This window comes from Zeus faber (assembly GCF_960531495.2).
Source record: "Zeus faber genome assembly, chromosome: 7".
Taxonomy (NCBI): Eukaryota; Metazoa; Chordata; class Actinopteri; order Zeiformes; family Zeidae; genus Zeus; species Zeus faber.
In genome coordinates this window covers 17,215,321-17,237,436 of record NC_137203.1, presented here as the reverse complement: position 1 = coordinate 17,237,436, position 22,116 = coordinate 17,215,321, and the positions used below count along the sequence as shown (strand labels likewise).

General features: G+C 42.0%; 2 protein-coding genes across 2 annotated transcripts in view; one reads left to right on the top strand and one right to left on the bottom strand.

Moving 5' to 3' along the window:
- Positions 1–5,294: 5,294 nt before the first annotated feature.
- On the bottom strand, positions 5,295–12,056 carry slc6a4b (solute carrier family 6 member 4b; the record flags this gene model as incomplete). Its single annotated transcript, XM_080004234.1, has 13 exons — positions 5,295–5,375; positions 5,467–5,634; positions 6,360–6,460; positions 6,650–6,749; positions 6,874–7,005; positions 7,130–7,242; positions 7,823–7,950; positions 8,697–8,800; positions 9,579–9,713; positions 10,200–10,338; positions 10,467–10,686; positions 11,099–11,233; positions 11,867–12,056. The coding sequence occupies 13 exons, from the start codon at positions 12,054–12,056 to the stop codon at positions 5,295–5,297; spliced, it is 1,746 nt and encodes a 581-aa protein (XP_079860360.1).
- A 7,676-nt stretch (positions 12,057–19,732) lies between these two features.
- Positions 19,733–22,116, top strand: part of sgsm1a (small G protein signaling modulator 1a) — a gene marked incomplete at both ends in the record, with an annotated part of 26,807 nt that continues 24,423 nt past the window's right edge. Inside the window, 2 exons of the mRNA XM_080004232.1 lie at positions 19,733–19,739; positions 19,941–19,984. Of these exons, the coding sequence (XP_079860358.1) occupies positions 19,733–19,739; positions 19,941–19,984 (51 nt within the window). The remainder of the gene's footprint in view (positions 19,740–19,940; positions 19,985–22,116) is intronic.

Sequence of the window (22,116 nt, the reverse complement as noted above, 5' to 3'; positions counted from 1 at the left end):
TCAGTTGGAGCCAGTGGGTCTGCGGGGGGGGGGTGAGCTCTTCATGGCGGGTCAAGCGTGAGGATGGGAATTGGCCGGGGGGGGGGGCAAGATCCTTCGTGTTAATTCCTTAGGGATCATACAGTAAATAAATGGATTTCAACGTTCGGTTCGGCTACTAAATATAATCACTTTCCTCAGCCATTACAAACCCAACATCTGTGCTCATCTGCACACAGGGTAATCAGACAACATGAGATGTTCATTTTAATCCAATTGGAATTTGGAAGATGGGCTGTAAACACCGGTGCCGCGTTGTTTAATCCAAGAAGGGGGATGGAAATGATGTTGGCCTGTTCCACGCGTTTTTAGAAATAACGTGGATCAGCTTGTATGGTCCAAACATCAGGTTAGACCCTCCAGGCTCATTAACTCTCAGGTTTTCCAAAACAAATCCCACTCCCTAATGTTCCTCCCTCTTTATTTGATCGTGAAAAATGAAGCTTTGATCACGGCATTGATTTTCAAATTAAGCGACAAAGATGAAGGAAGCACAGTGTGTGGATATGTTAAATGGTGATGATTCGACCAGAACAATAAATACTGTACAGTAAATGTCTGAAACCAGCAATGTTCGCAAATAGAACGGGCTCTTTGAAAGCAGGTTCGCCGATAAATAACAGAATGATATAGCACAAATCTACCAGGTTGGGCAGTGAGGGTGACGTCAGAGTGACGTCAAAAGCGGCGAGGCAGCGGTTTGTAAACACAAACCGCCATGACGATCATCACCACGACCAGCACGGAGAAGACGCTGACCACGGTCACTGGAGCATAGATAGAACAAATACTCAGCATCAGAAGAGAAACACACAAGGATAAGAGGGGGAAAACACACACACCTTGTTGACAAAGAATAGAACGTCACGCGTTTGCTATGTAAAAAAAAAACCAACAAAACGAGATGTGTTTTAATTGACGGCAATCAAGCACCGGGCTCCCGGCGGCTTGTGGAGCCTTACCTAGGTTTTGATTCTGCAGAACCACATACGGTCTATCGTCCTGTTGTCCGCCAACTAACGCACCGAAACACACAATTGCACTTGTTCGGATGAGACGCAGCATCGTGGAGACGCGGGGGCAGGAGCTGGGTGGACGCCGCTTCCTCTGGGTCCTAGCGCCCTCGGCAAATGTTACGTCATTTATGGTTGAAAGTAGCGAAGTACAAGTACTTTTTTAAATTGTATTTATTATTATTATTTTTTTTTTTATTTTACTTACACAATAAGTAAAGTACACAGTCAACATTTGTAATTTTACTTAAATAAGGTCTGAGTACTTGTCCCACTACTTATTTCAAACTCACGATCCTTAGTCAAATGTTTAAATGACTATAAGGCCCACTGGATTTATTATAGTACTACAGCTCTTTTGGTTAATTTATGTTTATTTATGAATCATCTTCCGTTCGAACGCTTAACTCGAGTCTATCAAAAGTTATGCACACAAGCTCACCCCAGTCAGGGCGGCTGCGGCGCCACCGCCGCATAATACGATCACATTTTTATTTTATTCTGGGCAGAGTGTGGCTGTCTTATATGAGTGAAGTGTTTCGGCGCAGAAATGTCAAAGAGCGTTTCGGCAGATCTAAAGGTCATTCTCCCCGGGGCCATATCTGCATCATTACTCTGCATGACTGATGCATATGGCCTTTAACGTCGTTATAAAACTTCAGACCGCACACCATTTCAAACACTTGCTAGCTTCCGCACTCGGGCTCAGCAGCTCAATAAGCTTCAAGGGCCGTTTTGGCGGCATTCGCCCAAAAGTGAAATTTGAGGCGTCGACGACAAATGATTCGCATAAAATATGTGCATAACTATTACGATTTTAGGAAGGGATTCCAGAGCCGAAATGTCTGCAACTAACTCGTAGTAAGCATTTACAGCCTATTGGTCAGAGTCGTTTTCTGTCTTGCCCCCCAACTGATTCATAGTGATTTATGAATAATTAGAAGCTTTATTAACACCGTGAATTAATGCCAAGTCACTTACTGTATATGTTAGTAACCAACATCTATCTACCACGCTAGCCAGTGTCGTTTTATAGGTTTGTAGCTTTTTCATCTCAATAAACTGATATTTTGCAGGATTTAAAGGTCCAGTGTGTATAATTTACAGAACACACTTGGCAGAAAAAATATTCATGAGTATGTTTTAATTAGTGTATAATTCCATGAAAAAAAAGAATCGTGTTGACGTTACCTTAGAATGAGCCTTTTTTTTTTTTAATCTACATAGGGAGGGTACATTTCACGGAGGCCGCCATGTTTCTTCTACAGTAGCCCAGAACGGACAAACCAAACACTGTCCCTAGAGAGGGCTTTTCGCATTTTTCGCGAGTTTCGCAGCCACCACCTCTTCCACGGAAGCCACTGTGTTGAACCGCCACAGGGAGGTGCATTCAGTTGGTTGCAATCTGCAAACTCACGGCTAGAAGCCACTAAATTCACCTTTAAGAGATATTTTTACATTTGTTTTTACACCTTTTTTTTTCCGATATGCTGTTATTCGGTTAAGTCGGTGGAGCCCAAAGGCTACAACAGAGCGCACTGCACACAGAACGACATCAGTGCCGCAGAATGTCAATGAATATCTCGAAAACGCAAACACATAAATACATTAGTCCTATACAAACCAAATGAATGCTAAAATACAACGCACACTGTGCATTTTTTCACTCTGTGATACTATTGCTCAACAAAAGCTCTGGTATTTTGTCCAGAGAATGAAGAGTTGCACTCCAGTGATTAAAACCCTGCATGTCTCTGCGGTCACACTGTTTGCCCCGGCGCGGCGTTTGTCGAAGTGCTCGTCTGAGATCCATTGGAGGGCGTCCGTCGAGCTCCTTTTGTGCCGTGATTATCCCCTGCCCGCGTGCTCTAGAGCAACAGCAGAGGTAGCAAGGGCTTTGATCTCTGCTTTTCTCAACCAACACTCCAATGAGGAGTCGTGGGTTCCAATTGATATTCATGTGTAGTCTGCTGCCGTACCAGTGGCCCTTGAAGCGGTCAGGCCCCGCTGCCGAGGAGCGTATGAATAACTGCAGGTTTGATGCCACTGTTATTGGGAATGGTTTCAGCATTGTATGTGGGTATTATGTGTGCGTGTGTGTGTGTGCGTGCGTGCGTGCGCAGGCACCGACACGCACCGTTGCGCGTGGCCGTGTGTTGGTTATGGAGGGGGGACAGCGACCTACTTAATAAAACATTTTATTAAAAGCATTTGAAGGTGAAAGCTGCTCTGTTCACCTGTATGTTGATGAGTCGTGGACATTGCAAATCAGCCTGTTAATTAGAAATCTGCTCTTGAGACATGAGAAGAACACGGCGAGCAGACGAAAACCCATTTCCTACATCGCTGACATCTACTTCATGTAAGACGTATATTGGGTTTGAATCGGCTGTAAATAGGGAGTGTAGGATGTTTATGGTTGATAACTCCATTGATTGATAAGAATAATAAGAAGACCAAACACAATATTAAATTCATTGTTTCCAAGATCATTCATTTCATTTTTAAATTCGAATTTTGATGACATCTTTAACACATTTCTTCATGGATTATTAAATGTCCACCCACATGGACAAGATATAACACTCCTTTTGTCTCTCATCACAGTATTCTCTGAATAATAAATATGGTTTAAAAGTCATTTGACAAGTCAACACATGCCACTTAAATATTTATATACAAAGAAGTTTAAACAGTCTTTAATTTTCCGGGAAAAAAAAAAAATCTTTGGAGAGGCACAATATCAAGACAACATTTACAATTCTGATCATAACAAATTCCAAATAACATTTAAGCAGATTTAAGGCAGAACGGGTACGTTGAAGTTAACTCAGGGACATAAGCCAGAGATTCTTAAATACATTTTGAAATTGTTAGTTGATTGCTTTGAGTCATGGTACACGGCAGTTCAAGTACTTGGCCTCTCTTTTTTTATTCCATTAATGCACAGACACACAGAACACAAAATACAGACTTAAGCTTGAAATATTAGAAAGCATTATTTCCCTAACAGCATAAGAAAAGCATACATTTTCTCTTTGTCTGAAGGCATGAGCTTTCTTCATTACGGTTGTAGGGAAAATATTATATTCAGCATATAGTATAAACAACTATACAAACAGTGTATTTTTTTTTTTAATACTAAATTGTCATGAATTGTTTTTACATTTAGTAGTGGATTTGTTTTGGAAACACACTCGTTGATTAATTTGCTAATCCCTTCTGTAATATAATGATTTACTGTAACAAACTTGTGTCTAAATTATGAGCGATTTGGTAAATTTAGTGTAAAGACCATAAGCGGACAATGTTTTCGGAGGAATGTTAATTCCGTGTTGACGACCAACGACTAAAACCCACAAAAAAACATTTACAGAAGCCACGTGGAATAACAAAGCAAACACAGCTCAAGAGTTGATACGAGAGTGAATTATTTCACTCCTAGTCGGGGCTTGTAGTCGCTGTACCTGAGCATGCAGAGCATTCCTTGCGGTTATGACTCCAGCGTCGGATTAATTGTCGTATTGTGCGGACAAAACGCAAACGCAGAAAAATAAGATTGGAGCGATGTGGCGGCATTCTCTGAGCTGGTTTATTCAGTCTTTATTTAGGATGACGCCCTCCACTTACAGTTTGTATTACTGTATTATCTTGGAATCATGTTGCTGGGATCAATATGTTTTCTGAAATGGTTTTAACTGAATTGCCACGGGATCACAGAATCACTCAAATGAAACACTGGAAAGGAAAAACATTGAAAAAGCTGCCTATTTATGTATTTTATGATGATTTACTCAAAACTCCCCTCTTATTCCTCCAGTGCATTGTAAAATATTTTTTGTGAATATTAGATCTGTATATACCCTGTAGTGTTATATTATGGTGTTCAAATAATGAATGAATCTTCACAAGGAGTTTGTGAAAATGCCAGAATACAAGTCTGTGTCTGAAGTGGAGTTATTATTATTATATTATTATTATTTAATATTGTTATCATTCCAGAGCATGGAGGGACACAATGCAAGCTGGATCGTGCTACTGAGGAGGCCTCAACAGATCCAGATCCAGTTAACTATTAAATAGGGCCACACAGAGTACCTCTTTATACCTCTTAGAATTACAAAATGACCAGTCTACAGCCAGTTATTTATGTAGGACCGGTAGAGTCGAAAAAACTCTGATTCTGAAACCGATGAATCCAAATGTGATGTTTCAGTGAGAACATTCTCGCTCCGCCTTTCTCTATGGGACGGGGGCCATGTTGAGCGTGTCCGTGTGGATGTCCGGCATGGTTCTCTCCGGTCGCAGACACACTGCCAGTCGCTGCCGAAAAAAACCCAAATGTGAACGTTACAGTACGACGTCGCTCTGGAGGGTCGCTCCACTTTAGCTTGATAGCAGAGAACACACTGACCTGCTTGAGAGACCCGGGCGTCCACACCAGCTTGTAGACCATGTAGATGGGGATCCACATGAACGAGGAGAAGCCGATGATATAGCCCACCATGATGCTCCAGTCCGGGTATTTATAGTCGAACAACATGAGAGGCGGCGCTTTCAGCAGCGAGCTCACTATGATATACTGGGAACGGAAATAAAGACATTTGCAAAAGCATTCTAGACGGGATTGCATTGCTAAGACTCACACAGGCGTCCTAATTTTACACATTACTTTGTTTTGTTTTGTTTTTTCTTTTCCTTGAGGCACGTTCTCCCAGGAAACCTGACATACTGGAGAGAACTAATTGCACAGGATTCCAAGGTAGAGCATCAGCTCAAAATGCCAGGAGAAACAGAGACGAGGATATTATGTTTGCAGGTGAAGGAGAAGGGCATACGAGTAATATGAGTTGTTATGGAAAGCATACTGCGGCAGCTTCGTCTGCCACACGCCACCCGAGTGGCGTTTCCAGGGCCCTCCGACACGACGATGGGGCGATGGGGTTGAAACGCACCAGTTTAATTGTAGAGGGTGGGCTAGGTGGAACAGGCCCAGAGCAGATGGAAAACATGTCATGACAAGGGCTGCTCTCCCGTGTGTGTGGGGATGGGGGTTTTACCTGTTGCTCGTTGATTACTCTAACGAACACCAGGCGTACAGCCACCCTGACCCCGGGCCCAATACCCTAGACCCATGACAGGTGTGGCTGCTCAAACCACAGCACCTCCACACCACACAACTGAAGGCCAGATGTCGAAGTATTATCCACCGCTCTCTAGATGACTTTGAAAGGTGTAGATCTATTTAATTCCATATAAAGAAGGCCGTCTAGATCCACCGGTCGGCTGTTAAATGTTGTCACTTACCGCTAGAAACGCTGGACTGATGGCGACCCAGCACACCTTCCAGAACATTCCAGGAGCGCTGCCCAACATGGACTGAATGTCATTACTGAATCTGTTGATACCTGAAAGCGAATTGAAAATGTTATGCAAAACAAGCAGAAGTACATGAATACGAAATACGAAAGACTGACGAGTTTTTGTCAGATGACCAGGTCTCTCTTGAGAATGAGACCCTGTGTCTCAATGAGATGACTTCTCCAAATAAAGGTTAAACAAAGAAATAAAATAAAAAACAATTATCTCTTGCCTACCGTAAAACCAGGAAACAGCAATGGCCTCAAGGAAACCGACAGCGATGATGGAGGAACCGACGCCAAACTCCTCCAAGAGCTTCACCACGTAGGCCCCACCCTGTGACCCACCACGCACACAGTTAAATTACATTAACACGCTTGGAAATTCTCTTGAGTGGGACCATTTTGACTTTTATTTTCAACTCACAGATTTTGGGGGGAAATAATGAGGAGCTACTTACATTTGTGAGTGTACTCAGCGAGCCCAAAAAGCAGACGGCGACCAAACCCAGAACAAAAAGTTCCCGTCTGTGAGAGAAATGATCGGGGTATTCGTCCAACACCGCAGTGATGATCGCCTCCAGCCCTCCAAACTAAGAGACACATATTCAAAACAGGGCTTGAGAGGAAGAACACAGGTATTTAATATACATCTTACATGTGACTACATCCTGATTCGGCTTACAAAACCTCACTCTAACTCAGTGAATGACGTACCGTGCTGTCGAGACCCAGGGTGATCATCATCACAAAGAAGATAATGGCAAAAAACGTTGAGCCCATCATGTTGGCGATAGCTTCTGGGTAGGTGATGAAAAGCAGACTTGGCCCTGAGAATATGGAGAAAAGTTACCATGATGAATCGTGTTCGTGCTCTCCGATGTATTCAAACGGGGGTCAGAATTAACTGAGGTTCGGGAGTGGAGACCCCACCCCAACCGCACCTACTACCAATCAACATTTTGCATATACAGTATTATATGCCGGTCACATCCACCTGTCATTGGGTTGTTCTGCCATTTTGCTCCCCGCCACCTCCTCAGCTCCACCTGTCTCACTCTCCCTTCTCCATTAAACAAGAACCACCAGGGGGGTTCGCAAGCGTGGCTGAGGCCTGACGCCCTGAAGACTCCTTCCCCCATCCCGAGTCAAGACCACCTGGTGGTCCATTTTTTCACCAAGCTCACCATTCATCATCCCTTTTACCAGCACGCCCAAGCCACTCATTCATCATCATCATCATCATCATCATCATCATCATCATCATCATCATCATCATCATCATCACCTTATCTGCATAATCACAATTCCGTATATTTTTGCTTCCCATCTTCAGTAAATCAACAAACTCAATCCATCGGTTGTGGTGTAGTCTCTAACTCGTGAGTATAACACGTTTTAGTAGCTGACCTTTATCCCTGGCTACGTCCTCCACCTCCACATTCCTCTTCTCGGCCATGTAGCCCAGCACGGTGAAGATGACAAACCCCGACACGAAGCTGGTCAGGCAGTTCACCAGGCTGGTCACTATGGCATCGCTGTTGGAGGAGAATAGGTAAGTAGGTGATCTTTTTCAAGGCCCCTGAAATATTTAAGTTGGGATTTAAAGTAAATTCCAACCCTGGCAACCCGGCCACCATCGCAGGCTGTTGTGACCTGCCGATCACATTAAGCTCACACAGACACCTGTACTAAATTAATAAAAAATACGTTTTTATTCTGTATGACCCATCATTTATTATTATTCACTACTCCCTGGTCTATTGAAAGAAAAATATTTACCTTTTTTATTAACTTCAATCATGAATATGTACTTTTGTTAGCTTTTTAATTTATTACATTCTTTTAATTATTTTATTATTCTACTTTGTAAATGCATTTTGCTTGTTTTCTTTGCTTTTAATGTTACTATCTGATGGCCTTCTTTTAATGTAAAACACTTTGAGTTGCATGTTGGAAATTAAATGTGCTATACAAATAAAGGTTATTATTATTATTATTATTATTATTATTATTATTATTATTATTTATAGCATTTTGTCATAACTTTGCCACTCACATTGATTTTACACATCTAAATCCCCACAATCCAATTGGAGTTTTAATTTACAAGCGCTTTTCATTTTCGCAACAGCTAACAATTGAATTCAATTGAACTCAATGAGGCTTTATTAGCATGAGCACAGTTTAAATTACTATCATACTATGGTGGCTAACATAATAGATCATGATGTCTCTACTTGGATGAATTCTAGATGTTTCGTATGTCGTGCTCAGTTCTTACCGGTAGCAGTTGTTTGTGAATGGGTTGTAGCTGGAGAGAGCCAGCAGCACTCCAAAGCCCGGACCCAGCGAGAAGAATATCTGAGCTGCAGCGTCAACCCACACCTTCACACCGACACAAACATTGATTATAAAACAGCATATCCATTCAGTTCCTGATAGAATGGAATAGAAAAATAACTTCCAGTTGTCTTGGTTTATTATAATATAATATAATATAATATAATATAATATAATATAATATAATATAATATAATATAATATAATATAATATAATATAATATAATATAATATAATATAATATTGTATTATATTAAATTTTACTATATTATATTATGATATATTATATTATATTATATGATAATATATTAAGTTGCTTTTTTTCCTGAAGGTTATCTTAAAACGTGTTCATCCTGCAAAACAAATAAACAAGGGATATCAAATACATACGAAAGATGTTATCACATTTTAATGTTCAATAATGTCTCAAGCTCAAAGGCGCTGTAATAGAAACCCAGTTGACGCACAGCTGTACACAGATCTAAAGAACAGCGCGTATTCAGCAGAAAAAAAGAAGAGAGGGCATCGGGTGAGTGGGAAAGAAAGGGAAGCCTTTGTTAATAGAGGAGAAAAAAAAATCTAAACCAATTATGCATCTTATTATCCCGGTCTGTGGCTTATTTATGCATCTCATCTAATCTCATCCATATTCCCTCGAACAACACGGTCAGAAAACAACTGACCGAGCAGAGCAGAGCAGCTGAAGACCTTTAAACAGATTCATTCTCAAATGATGTTTGATAGCGTTGACCATTTCATCGTTTCTTCCTTTTTTTTATGATATGGTGATGGTCTTTTTCTCGTGTGACGGTGTCAAACTTACACTGGTCTCCAGGAGCTTCTCCCACTGGGGTTTGAGGTAGAACACCACCCCTCTCCAGGCGCCCGGGAGCGTGGCTCCGCGGATCAGCAGTACCAGCAGCACCACGTAGGGCAGCGTGGCAGTGACCCACACCACCTGACGCACGAGAAGGAGCGAAATAAATTAAGTGTGTGCGTCTGTGCGCGCGTGTGTGCGCGTGTGTGTGCGTGTGTGTGTGGTAGCTCTATATATAGGGCTGGGTATTGAGCCTCAGTTCGATAAGAGGCCACACCAGCTAGATGTTCCTCAGCCGCTTTGGACCTTTCCGGTGCGCCGTCAAATCCAACCTAACACATAAGCTGTGAAGTCGGGACATCAGCAATTCAACAAAATAAAAGTCTTGGAAAACAAAACAAAAAAACTCTTTCAGGAGAGAATGGTACACTTGCGGCACCAGCGTATCAAAAGATTAGTCTAAGTAATCACTATAACCACTGACAATTTATTCGGTATAAGTCAAAGAATTGGGAGAGTAAATACTAACGGTGCCCATTCCTATCTATGATTGATGCAATGTAACCCTTTACAGCCGATGGAAAAGTGTACTGTGGTTATTGGAGAGTTGCGTTCCACTTGCAGTACCTTCCCCGAGGTCTTCACTCCCTTCCAGAGGCTGAAGTAAACGATGGTGAAGATGAGGAAGAGGCAGAGCATCAGCTGCCAGCGCACGCCCCCGACGTCCAGCAGCCCGGAGGAATTGTGGATCTCCAGGACGTTCCTCCTGTTGGAGATCCATCGCATCGGCCCGAAAACATTCAGTCATGACGAGAGCTCCACATAATCGTACTTAGCGATTTGCGTGACGCCGCCCCCCGCCGCCCCGCCACACTGCCACTTACATGCACTTACGTGTAAAATTCCTCTGCCGGGGACCTGGAGTTGTTGGTCCAGGTGACGTTGTCTAGGCCAAAGTAGTTGGTGCAGTCCGGAGTGTTCCACACGTTGTCGCAGTTGGTCCAGGGCAAGACGCTGTTGAAGGAGGAGTAGAAGTAGAAGAGTGCCCAGGCGATGATGGTGTTGTAGTAGAAGGAGACGTACAGAGCGATGATGCAGATGGCGTAGCCGATACCTGGGAACACAGCGGCGAAATGCAGTCACCCGCTCGACTTTGGCGCGGGGGTCACGGGGGTTGCGTTGTGAGGTGGCTCTGATGATGGGATATTATTCGTAATTTTTATCTGTCACCATCAGGTTAAGGGGACACTTAACTAAATGACTGAGGAACACTATAATAAGTGGATAAGTGTTTTTTCCTCTAGTCCCACGTTGGTTAACGCTGTTGAGAAGGCAGCGTCCCCAAAAGTACAGTAAATGTATTTTAATGAGAACAAAATTAATTTTTTATGTCTTATTCAAACTGGTGATGGAAGTTCTGAGCTGATAACCGGAGTTTCGACGTCGTTAACGCAAAGATTTCACTTCACTCCCAATTGCAAAAAGCAAATTCGTTTTACAAAGGGACATCAATTGAAGAACCTTACCTTTGAAAATGGGACAGATGTGTTTCCAGATGGATATGGCTCCAGTTCTGTGGAACTGGCCCAGTGCCAGCTCCATGTAGAAGAGTGGAACTCCACCGAAGATGGCCATCAAAATGTAAGGAATGAGAAAAGCCCCTGAGGAAAGGTACAACACGGCTCTTTATTCTCTTAGACTAAACCACACTTAATATTGAAATTGTAGGCTAATGATTTTATTTGCATGTAATTGCAATATAATACAATCAATGTTTTCCTGTTCTGTATTTTACGTCCCAGGAAATTATTTGGTAAGCACAAAGTAAAAGAAAAAAATGATTCTATTCTAAATCCTTTGACCCTCAATTTGACACGCAATACGCCACAGACTCTATTTGAAAAGATTTTGTCCCTGGAATCCTTATCCTTGAAGATTTTTTTATTGTTAGATATGATTTTGTCCCAAAATTCCAAATACCTGTCTATATTAGATAAGAGCAGAGCCTTGTTATACATTATATTAATGTTGCTCACATACTATATTTTTAAATTAGAATGACGGTGAAGTTGAACTTTTAACCATTTCTGCTGGGGGACCCCCCTGAAACCTCTTGAAGGACCGCTGGGGGGTCCCCAGACCTGTCATTGAGAACCACTGCCATGGACAAGACAACTGATTCCAGGTGAATAGGTTCATCCTCTGACAATTGACCGTTGCCGGATTGAGATGTCACATTACTAACACGTTGGGTCAGCACGGTTTGATGAGTAAATCACAAGTTGACCCCTTACCTCCCCCGTTCTGGTAACAGATGTATGGAAATCTCCAAACGTTTCCCAGGTCAACCGCAAAGCCAATGACGGAGAGGAGAAAGTCCATCTTTTTGCTCCATTTGTCCCTGGAGTCGGTCTGGGTGATGGCCGAGCTGGTGCCGGTGTAGCCGGGCGTCGGGGAGCCGTGGGCCGCCGGGTCCTGTGGCATGGCTGCGGGACGCTCCACGGTGGGGCTGAAGTTGTGAGAAGGTTGTGCGCTACAGTGCGAGGACGGGAGCCCACGGTGGGAGGAGCGGAGAACAGGCGACGGATGGATGCCGCCACCACTTGATGGTGGTACCTGTAAGAGCGGGGTGGGGGGGTCGGGGGGGTCCCAAACCCGGATCCGCGGCCCCCCTAGTTGGCCTCGAAAGAATTGCAGGGGGGTCCAGCAGCAAAATTATTTGTATATTTTTTTATATATTTACTTGTTATTTATGTATTCATACATTTGTATTAATAAATACGGAATACACCAATAGGTTTTGTTTTTTTTAGCTTTTACATAATAACACCTTTTTTTTAATTTCAGCTTTTATATAATACTTTTCTCTAATATGTATACATGCTCAACCTCACTGATGGTGGTGGGGATTTGGCAGACTGTTGTGAGATTTTCATTTTTATTTATTTCTTTATTTCTAACTTTTTTTTTTTTTAGATTTGCAAGTTAATCGGTTAGTGTATTGCAGATATCGTCCCTGAAGAGTTTTTAGTCTGCAGTCTAAAGATGCCCCAAGTCGATCCTACCAGATGTAACAGGGACTTTGTAAGATTTGTAGCAGACCCTGTTTTTTTAAATTGATTAATTCATCTTTATCTTTAGTTTGAACTTTTTCAGCCTGCACTGTATATTTCCTATGCTTGTGTTTGGCTTCTTGATTTGCATGCTGTTGTATACGTTTATCCTTGGCCAATATATATTATAATTGTAGTTCTTTCCCTCAGAGATTGCAGACAATATTGATTATCATTTGGATATTTTCATATTGTGTAATAGTCATGACATAATCACTACAATCAGAAAGGCTGGTGAAAATACAGAGAATACCTGTGGTATTTACATTTTCATTGCTAAGTCTATGTAATTGTTTATTTTTTGTATGTATTAGAATTTTTCCTTGATCAAACTGTACAAGTTACATTCAATAAAAACAACAACAACAACAACAACAACAACAACAACAACAACAACAACAACAACAACAACAATTCTAATTGAGTCACAATGGTCCATTTAAATAAAATGCAGAATATATTGAAATGTCTGTAAAGACCATTCATGCATCTTCAAGCTGTGTTTTTTACTCTTCCGTCCTGGAAAATTAGTTTTTAAATTACAAAATACCCCGGAATGTTTTTGACTGTGAACAAAGCGTCTTGCGTTCAGTTCTTATGTGCTGTCCGAATTTTGATGGCTATAAATAGTGTCTTCAAGCCATCTTGGCATACTGATTCTATTTTAATGTAGTTTGAGGAAGGCAGTGGATAACAGATCATCTCTGTAGCATAACTGCCCTCATTAGGGAAAACCTGATAAAAATAACTTTATAATCAAATTCACAGCTTTTAGCAGCAAACTGTTTTAAAAGGCTAACCAGATATACAGAGGGCAGTAATCACACGGGTCAGAGAGTACGGAGTGCATCAAATGAGGTTAGTTTAGGAAATGGATATAACAATGAGATAGGACATGAGACATCCAGCACCCTTGTGAAACTGTCACTTACCCTGCACAAGCCACATAGCAGATCCACTGCCTGGCCTTTCAACAGCTCCATCATACGCAAAGCGGTCAACTAAAATTGGAATTGGAAAAAGTTGGCGGTTTCTATTTCAAGTTGTTTCAAGGTTTGACCATTAAGTTTCAGGCTTTGGCCATTTTAAGAGACCGATTGTGAATGCTTACTGTATATCAATTGATTATTAGGTGTATGTAAAACAGCCACAATGTAATAACTGCACGTAATTAAAGAAGAAATCGCTTGTAATGTAGTAAACTGTTCATATTGTAATTATCGAACACATAAGATAACATAACAACAGCATTATAATACATTTAATAAGTTATTACATTAAATGATGGTTCTTGCACTATTGAGTGAGTAATCTTTCTTAAGAATAATGTTATGTAAAGATGATGGATGATGTAATTACCTAGTTATTTGCTAGGCAATGTTATTACATCATGAACAGGTTAACGATTATTTTTATGACATAATTTTCATTAAAGTAGGGGCAGTTGCGACATTAAGCATAGTTATTATGTTAGTGGCTGCTTCAACACATAAAACAATGCCACAACGTCGAAACAATCTTAGTTTCAATGAAGAAACATCCAGAGCAAGCTTCTTGACCTTGTCGGAGATGATTTTATGTATTTATTTATTCAAGAGCTCTCCTTATTGAGGCTGAGAAGGGTAAACAATCAGCCAGAGGAAAAGCCACGGTTGTGCAACCAGGGACTCTGGGTTCCCCGAGGGCCGAAGCACCACGGCCCAAGCCGTTACTGTGTAACACTGGCCTTCTCCAACATACAGTCCTGTCAGTGTGCATTGGCACACAGGGCAGAAGAACATCAGACTGACAGGACATTTTATTACATGCGCCGATGCCCATTAGAGCACGTCGACTCCAATCACACATGGACATGTGCACGGGAGAAACTTGCCCACAGATCTTACTAACAACTTCCACACCCAGAGTCAAACAGATATGGATATGACACCGCAATGTTTTTTCTTTCATCATCGTTGGCCTGAACTGATTCTGGTTTATATTTTATTATACACTGTCGTACAAAGTTCTTCATCACTTTGGGTTGCATTTGTATGTTAAAGTTAACTATCCACTTCTTGCCTTCTCATATCCCACACCTTTCAGCTGATGACTATAAACAACTGATAACTATAGTTTTATTTCTGTATTTTATGGCATATGTCATGGCTTTGATTGTTGCTTTTTTGGTAGTTTTATGTTTTTTTCTGGCACCTGTTGCTTTGGGGTTGACCATATCCCTTGTGGTTAATAGGACTATGTATTTGTTATTTGAAGTTTGACCGTTAAACCCTGTTGTGTGTTGTAGTCTACTGTGTTTGGAGCTGGAATAATAACACAGAGATTTCCCTTTGCCAAGAAGCTTGTGAGGTGCTGGTGGGATGTGCACTCAGGCAGAAGTCCTGGCATGGAAAGGCCTACTAGTATATCCTCTGAAGATATGAACACATGTGAGTCACCCTAGGCAACAGAATGCCATATTGTGTATATTTGTGTGAGAAATAATCAATATACATAAAGCTGTTGAAAATTAGTCCATCAGCTACTGTCCGTCCTATAACTGTTCCAGTGGATAGCATGGCTGACCTGCAGTGGACACTTCTCTTCTTTTTTCTTACTGTTATGGGCCTGCGAAGCCCTTCGCAATGTAAACTGTTAACAGTCAAGTCAAGTCAAGTCAATCACACTTTATTTATAAAGCGTACTTCATACCAGTGCAACACAATGCGCTTTACAAAGAAATACAATCAAAAAAGAACATAGTTGTCAGCTGGTAATTTCAAAAGAATGCCCCTGAAACAACAGCAACAACAAAAGCAGCAGCAACAGAAAACAACAACAACAACAGCAGCAACAACAGCAGCAGCAGCCACAGAAACAACAACAACAACAGCAGCAGCAACAGAAAACAACAACAATAACAGCAGCAACAACAGCAGCAGCAGCCACAGAAACAACAACAACAACAGCAGCAGCAACATCCACACCAGCAGCAACAACAACAACAACAAAAACAACAGCAACAACAACTACAACAGCAGCAACAGCAGCAGCAACAACAGAAACAACAACAACAGCAGCAGCAACAGAAGCAGCAGTGATGGAAGAAGTACTTGGACCTTTTACTTAAGTAAAAGTACAAATACCCTGACACAAAATGACAAAGTACCACATTAACATTTCCACTCAAAGTAAAAGTATATAAGTTCTTGCTCTTAAATATACTTAAAATGTTAAAAAGTAAAAGTACTGGTTATATCTAGTCTAAAATACAACATAAAGTGCTATTGTACCTTTCTCCTGCAGATGAGTGTTGCATGCATATCCTAATTACAATTTACAAATACACAGTTTAGGTGTTATACTTAAGTACCCATATTTGAAAAATGTTCTTAAGTACAGTGTTTGTACTTTGTTATACTCTGCCAATGACTGTTACACTTGAGAGGAGATGGCATCATCATCTAAATGTGTGTTCTATGGCACCAACATAATTACCTCATAGGAGTGTTTTCATTCTGTTGTTATTTCACCAGAAATGGCACTGTGTGATTAGAAGTTTAAAGCATACATTCCAACTTGAATTTTGGATCTTCAGAGAGGGAGAGTGCACCCCACAGTTATGGTAGTGGTTGAAACGGGGAAGGGTTTCGTTTTTTTATTGTTTTTTTTTTCGCTCTTCTGTCACACTGTGTTATCGGCCCATTGTTTCACTCCCTGATTCACCTGACAGGTCTGTCCTCTAAGGCAGGTTCCGCCCCGGGGAACTCCACGCTGTGCACACTGAACTCGCCCTATCGAGCTACTGTTTTAATACTTTCACCATATGCAGAGTTGTTCAGGTGACACCACACACACACACACACACACACACACGCACACGCACACACGCACACACACACACACACACACACACACACACACACACACACACACGTATGACTGTATGTATATGTATGTGACAAATAATCTCTTGAACTCGAACTTGAACACACACACACACACACACACACACACACACACACACACACACACACACACTCACACTTATTCTTGTATTGGTATCAAAGTGAGGACCCATGTGTGTGTGAGCTGCACTGCTAAACCAAAAGATAGTCAGTTCGGAGATTGGTCCTCACAAGTTTAGTAACATACACGCACACACACACACACACACACACACACACACACACACACACACACACACACACACACACACACACACACACACACACACACACACACACACACGTATGACTGTATGTATATGTATGTGACAAATAATCTCTTGAACTCGAACTTGAACACACACACACACACACAAACACACACACACACACACACACACACACACACACACACACACACACACACACACACACACACACACACACACACACAATACCCACATACAATGTTGAAAACATTCCCAATAACAGTGGCATTACAACAGTGGATCTGTAATCCTTATGCAGCTGTACGGAATATTTTCCCTGGCCTCTTATCCTTTGGGGCTATGATGAATGGCGCTTTCGCCATCTTCTGGACATAATACAAGATGCCCCTTGATTCAGAGTATAGAATAGCTCTGTATCAGTTTTCGAGGCATGAAAACACAGACTTTCGCAATTTACTCTGTCGTTTTGTGAAACTATTTCTCATTATGCATGCACAGAAACTTGATGACTGTGTATTTTGTGTAGTATTTTTGTTGAATAAATAATTGTAGTATTTGATTAATGCAAAAGTGGAATATTTTTCCGGATTGTTTTAACTTACATTTCGTTAGAGTTCTTCATCTTATGATCTGGATTTGCAGGGAGCAGTAACATAAACAGAACTGAGAGCATTGCATTGCAAAAAAAAAAGCGACGTAATCCTTTTCTTGAGGAGTCTGTCAACTGCACTTTTCATAGATGAGGCAATTCCATGTAAACGATTTTGTTTTGCATCATTACGCAAATTACAACCGGTCAAATATAAATCCCAGTTATGGAAAATGTTCATTCTGTGTTGGAATAGAGGGTGTAAATACAGTATTTCACAACTGAAGATAAGATCTGTATGGTGTCACCACAAGATGGCGATAAAGGTTTGCCGGAAGAAACAAATAGGGCGGTGTTTCTATCTGTCTATCTATCTCTCTATATATCTATCTCTCTATCTATCGATCTGTCTATCTATCTATCTATCTATCTATCTATCTATCTATCTATCTATCTATCTATCTATCTATCTATCTATCTATCTATCTATCTATCTATCTATCTATCTCTCTATCTATCTATCTATCTCTCTCTATCTCTCTATCTATCTATCTATCTATCTGGATCGCTTGATAGATGTATAATAATGCTATAATAGCATGGCATTATTAACAATCAATTAGTATTAAAGCGATTATTACGATGATAATAATGAAAATAAATATGGCCGCAGGCAGCAATACGCGGGGTCCAGTTTAGTTACGGATTACAGTTTTCCGAGTTCCACGGAAACGCAGCATCACTTCCCACCGACACCTATTACAAATGTCCGAGTTGACATGGAAGGCAGCGTGGGCGTTCTGCCCTCTGCTTCTTTAAAACACACAAACAAAGACCATTACTTCACAACACAAAAACAATAAAGACACGTTACCGTCACTGTGTAATTCATTATCGCTATTGTGATTACGTCATTATGACGACACATCATGACAAGTATTTTGACAAGAATATAGGTGGGGTTAACAACAAAAAAAAAGCATGTTATGGAAACGACGAGAAGACGCCATTCTGGTAAGTGGTGGGGACTCGTCGCCCCATGTTCCAGAAGGAACGGCAGGAACTGAACTGAACTGAACTGAAAGTTATAACTAACCACAATTCAAAACGACATACAACCGAATGATACAAATCAACGGGACATATAACTAAATTAATTGTCTGTAATTGTTATTGTCTGCGGGCTGGACCCCTAATAATGTAACAGCATTACTACTAACACGAGTTACAATTTTCCAAGTTTGGTGTCCTCTGGCGTCCTGCTGTCTGTCGTCTCGTGCCAGCTGCATGCAACTGAATGTAGATGAAACGCCTTTAAAATAACCGTCTGCGTTTGCCTGTAAACCAGGACTTGTCATTTTTATAACTCACCGTGGTGCTGCATAGATAAGAAGCAGAGATTAGGGGTCCAGCCCGCATTGCTGGACCCCTAATCTCTGATAATAATAGCAAAAACAGAGATAATAAATTAGAATATAAACAACAATGATTGTTATTGTGAACCAACTTTTATTATTACCCACAATGTCAGCCAAATTGCTAATTGTCATTTATGCCCACTTAGGTACTCTGAATGATAAAGCGGCAATCCACAACGTTGCCTGTGTCGGGCGGATTGCAATTGCCAGAAAAGAACATTGTCAGTGTTCACCCTTGTCTTTGTGCGGTCACTTTATTTTCTCGAAAGATTGATTCTGTCTTTTCCGATCGCCGGATTTGTTTATTCGATTTTTTATTTTTTTTTTTCTTCCCGCGATGGCTTATCCAAATTCACCACAGCAGCCCTTCCACTTCTCGCCGGGAAAAGGACGGACCCCGCCACCAACAATGAACGCCTGCAGACATAGAGGCGCACCCGCACAACGGAAATACGTCGAACAGCCCGAATCATTCAGGGAACCAGTTTGGTCTCAGTTAGTGAGTCAAGTAGACATGAGGACGCTATTGTGTTCGGTCTCGAACGTAATTGCGCATCATCACCGGGGTGCATTGGGCGTCGGCGTTCCACTTGCGTAGACGCATGGAAGTGCGTGTGTGTAGGTGACAAATAGACCTGTCGAAGCTGGAATCTAGCTGTATACATATCGCTCAAACGTGGGAATTTTTTTTTTTTTTGAACGAGAATACTGTCACGGATTGCCACTTTAATCTCCCCGGCGTGTGCGTGCGTGCGTGTCGCTTTAAGGGGCGTGTCCGGCGAACGGGGGCGGGGGCGGGGTTAGAGTCCACCTCGTAGTTGCGCGGCACGCTGATGAGAGCGCGGCAGGACCTCCGGAGAAGGGGAGACTCCATGGTAACCGCAATGGCAGGTGGGAGAGAAAAATAAAACGAACAAATAAAGAAAAAACAATAATTACAAAAATAATACCTTCCGGCATGCCGCAGTACGTGGAGATGTGTTACCTGCAACGGGTTTGTGTCGCGAGAGAAATACAAATATGACGCTTTTTTTTTTTTTCTTTCTTTCTCCCCCCCCCCCCCCCTCCCTCCCTCCCTCTGCTTTGCTTCAGAAGCCGAGACACGTCAGAGGCTGCTGCGCACCGTCAAGAAGGAGGTGGGTTTCAGAATGGGGAGAAGGAACGGGGCCGGTCAGGGGCTCCCCTCCCATGCGAGCGCGGCGCCCACGGGGCTCCTCGACAAGTCGTCGCACGCCCTCATCCGAACAGTGTTTTCAATCGCTATCCGGATATTTGAGCCTGTCGAATCGGGGAAACGGTTCGGACAACTCGTTTTTCACTGCGCACACAGCGGGCGCTCAACGAATCTTCGGTCGAAACAGGTGGAAGTGGAGACTCCCTCGTAGCTTGGGAAGTGGGTGGAGTAGCTCCACCGCGCTCGAAGTTGTATTTCCTCAAGCCGTTTGTCTTGAGCGCTACGACCCTCTAACAGCAGGCACGCCTCCCCCCCCCCCAAAAAAAGCATTTGGTGGGTTGAAAAGAGATCACGCGGGGTGAGAGTAGAGGTCGGGTCGCCCCGTCAAACTTTAAACCGATCCGTGGCGCCGTGGAATAAGCACTGCTTCTAAACTAAAATTTGTGTGTGTGTTACCTGTGTGTATGTGTGTGTGTGTGTAAATATATATATATATATATATATATATATACACACACACACACACACACACACCCGCGTAACGTCTTCCACGCTGTTCAAGCACCTGTTTCACGCATTAAGCATACTTTCCTCTGGCAGGGTGGCGTATTACTCATCCTCTTCCCCTCCTTCCCCTGCTGGTCTGTGGCTGGAGGCTGTGACCCCGAGGTCACGGCAGCTTCTCTCTACTACCCCCCCCCCCCCCCTTATCATGTGGGCATTGCAAACCCTGACGCGTCCCCTGGGTCATCCCTTCTCCGACGGTGTCACAAACGAGGAGGTTTCTCATTTCCGACAGAGAGACACAATCACACTCGAGAAAGACGTGGCGAGCAGCCGAGACTTAGGATGTGATTTTCCGCCAAATGGTGTTTTTGCGGTCTTATCGGTGGAGACCAGACGCTCCCTGTGACTGGACCAGCCTCCCCCACGTTGCTAAGGCCGGGCTCACGGAAATTTACACATTGAAGCGTTTTTCCAGACATGCCTCTCGGGGTCTATCTATAATATTTATCTGTCTATAATATCTATCTATCTATCTAGCTGTAATATCTATCTATCTATCTATCTATCTATCTATCTATCTATCTATCTAGCTGTAATATCTATCTATCTATCTATCTATCTATCTATCTATCTATCTATCTATCTATCTATCTATCTATCTATCTATCTGTAATATCTATCTGTCTATATGTCTGTTCGTCTGTCTGTCTGTCGGTCTATCGGTCTATCTATCTAGGCTTCTTCATCCTTCAGTCCATGTATCACACACACTAACCCACTCAGACACACACCTCTGTTTACCTACCCAGAGAGAGGTTTGCTTATACTGTAGACGTGCAGCCTGCAGAAGGCCTCACCAGACATTTACTTTTCATCGTGCACCTTATTTGAAAGCAGCTGCTTACTCAGGATAAGGTTTCAGGTCCACAGGTCGCACAAAGCTCTGTCTGCTGTGCACAGGAGATTTCTTTACCTGATTAGTTTGTATGTGGACTGAGAACATAAATATGTGAATTATTTGAAGTGGTAGTACCACGCACATATACTGTGTGTAACATATTACGTACAGCAGAAGGGCTAGGCAACAATATTTTGCTGGGGGCCAGATTTTCAACCTGTTTCCAGATAAGCGGCCAGATGGATGAAGCAAGCCATTTTATTTGTTCAAACAGCATTGTAAAACCATAAAAAAAGATTATTCTTCAAAATATTTTGATCAGTTTCCAAAAATGTTGAAGCTTGAAATAAGAATATATAACAAACATTAAAAGAAAACAATACACCTTTTATATTATTCCCTCAGGATTTATATTCCTGTTTACTGTTCATGCTCTATGCTTCAGCATAGTAACATTTTCACATTATTGTGCATTTCTCAGATTGATGTAATCTATACATGGATTCAATGTTTTATTTGTACAAGGTCCACGTTTGGCCCACAGGCTGCCAGTTGGATAGGTTTAGGTACAGGTACAGTATATGCAAGATATGTGAAATAAAACCCTCTGTCGCTGCTGTTGTCAGAGATATTGAAACAATCTATTACACCGATGCCTCAATGAATGCATTAATGAATGAATTAATTCA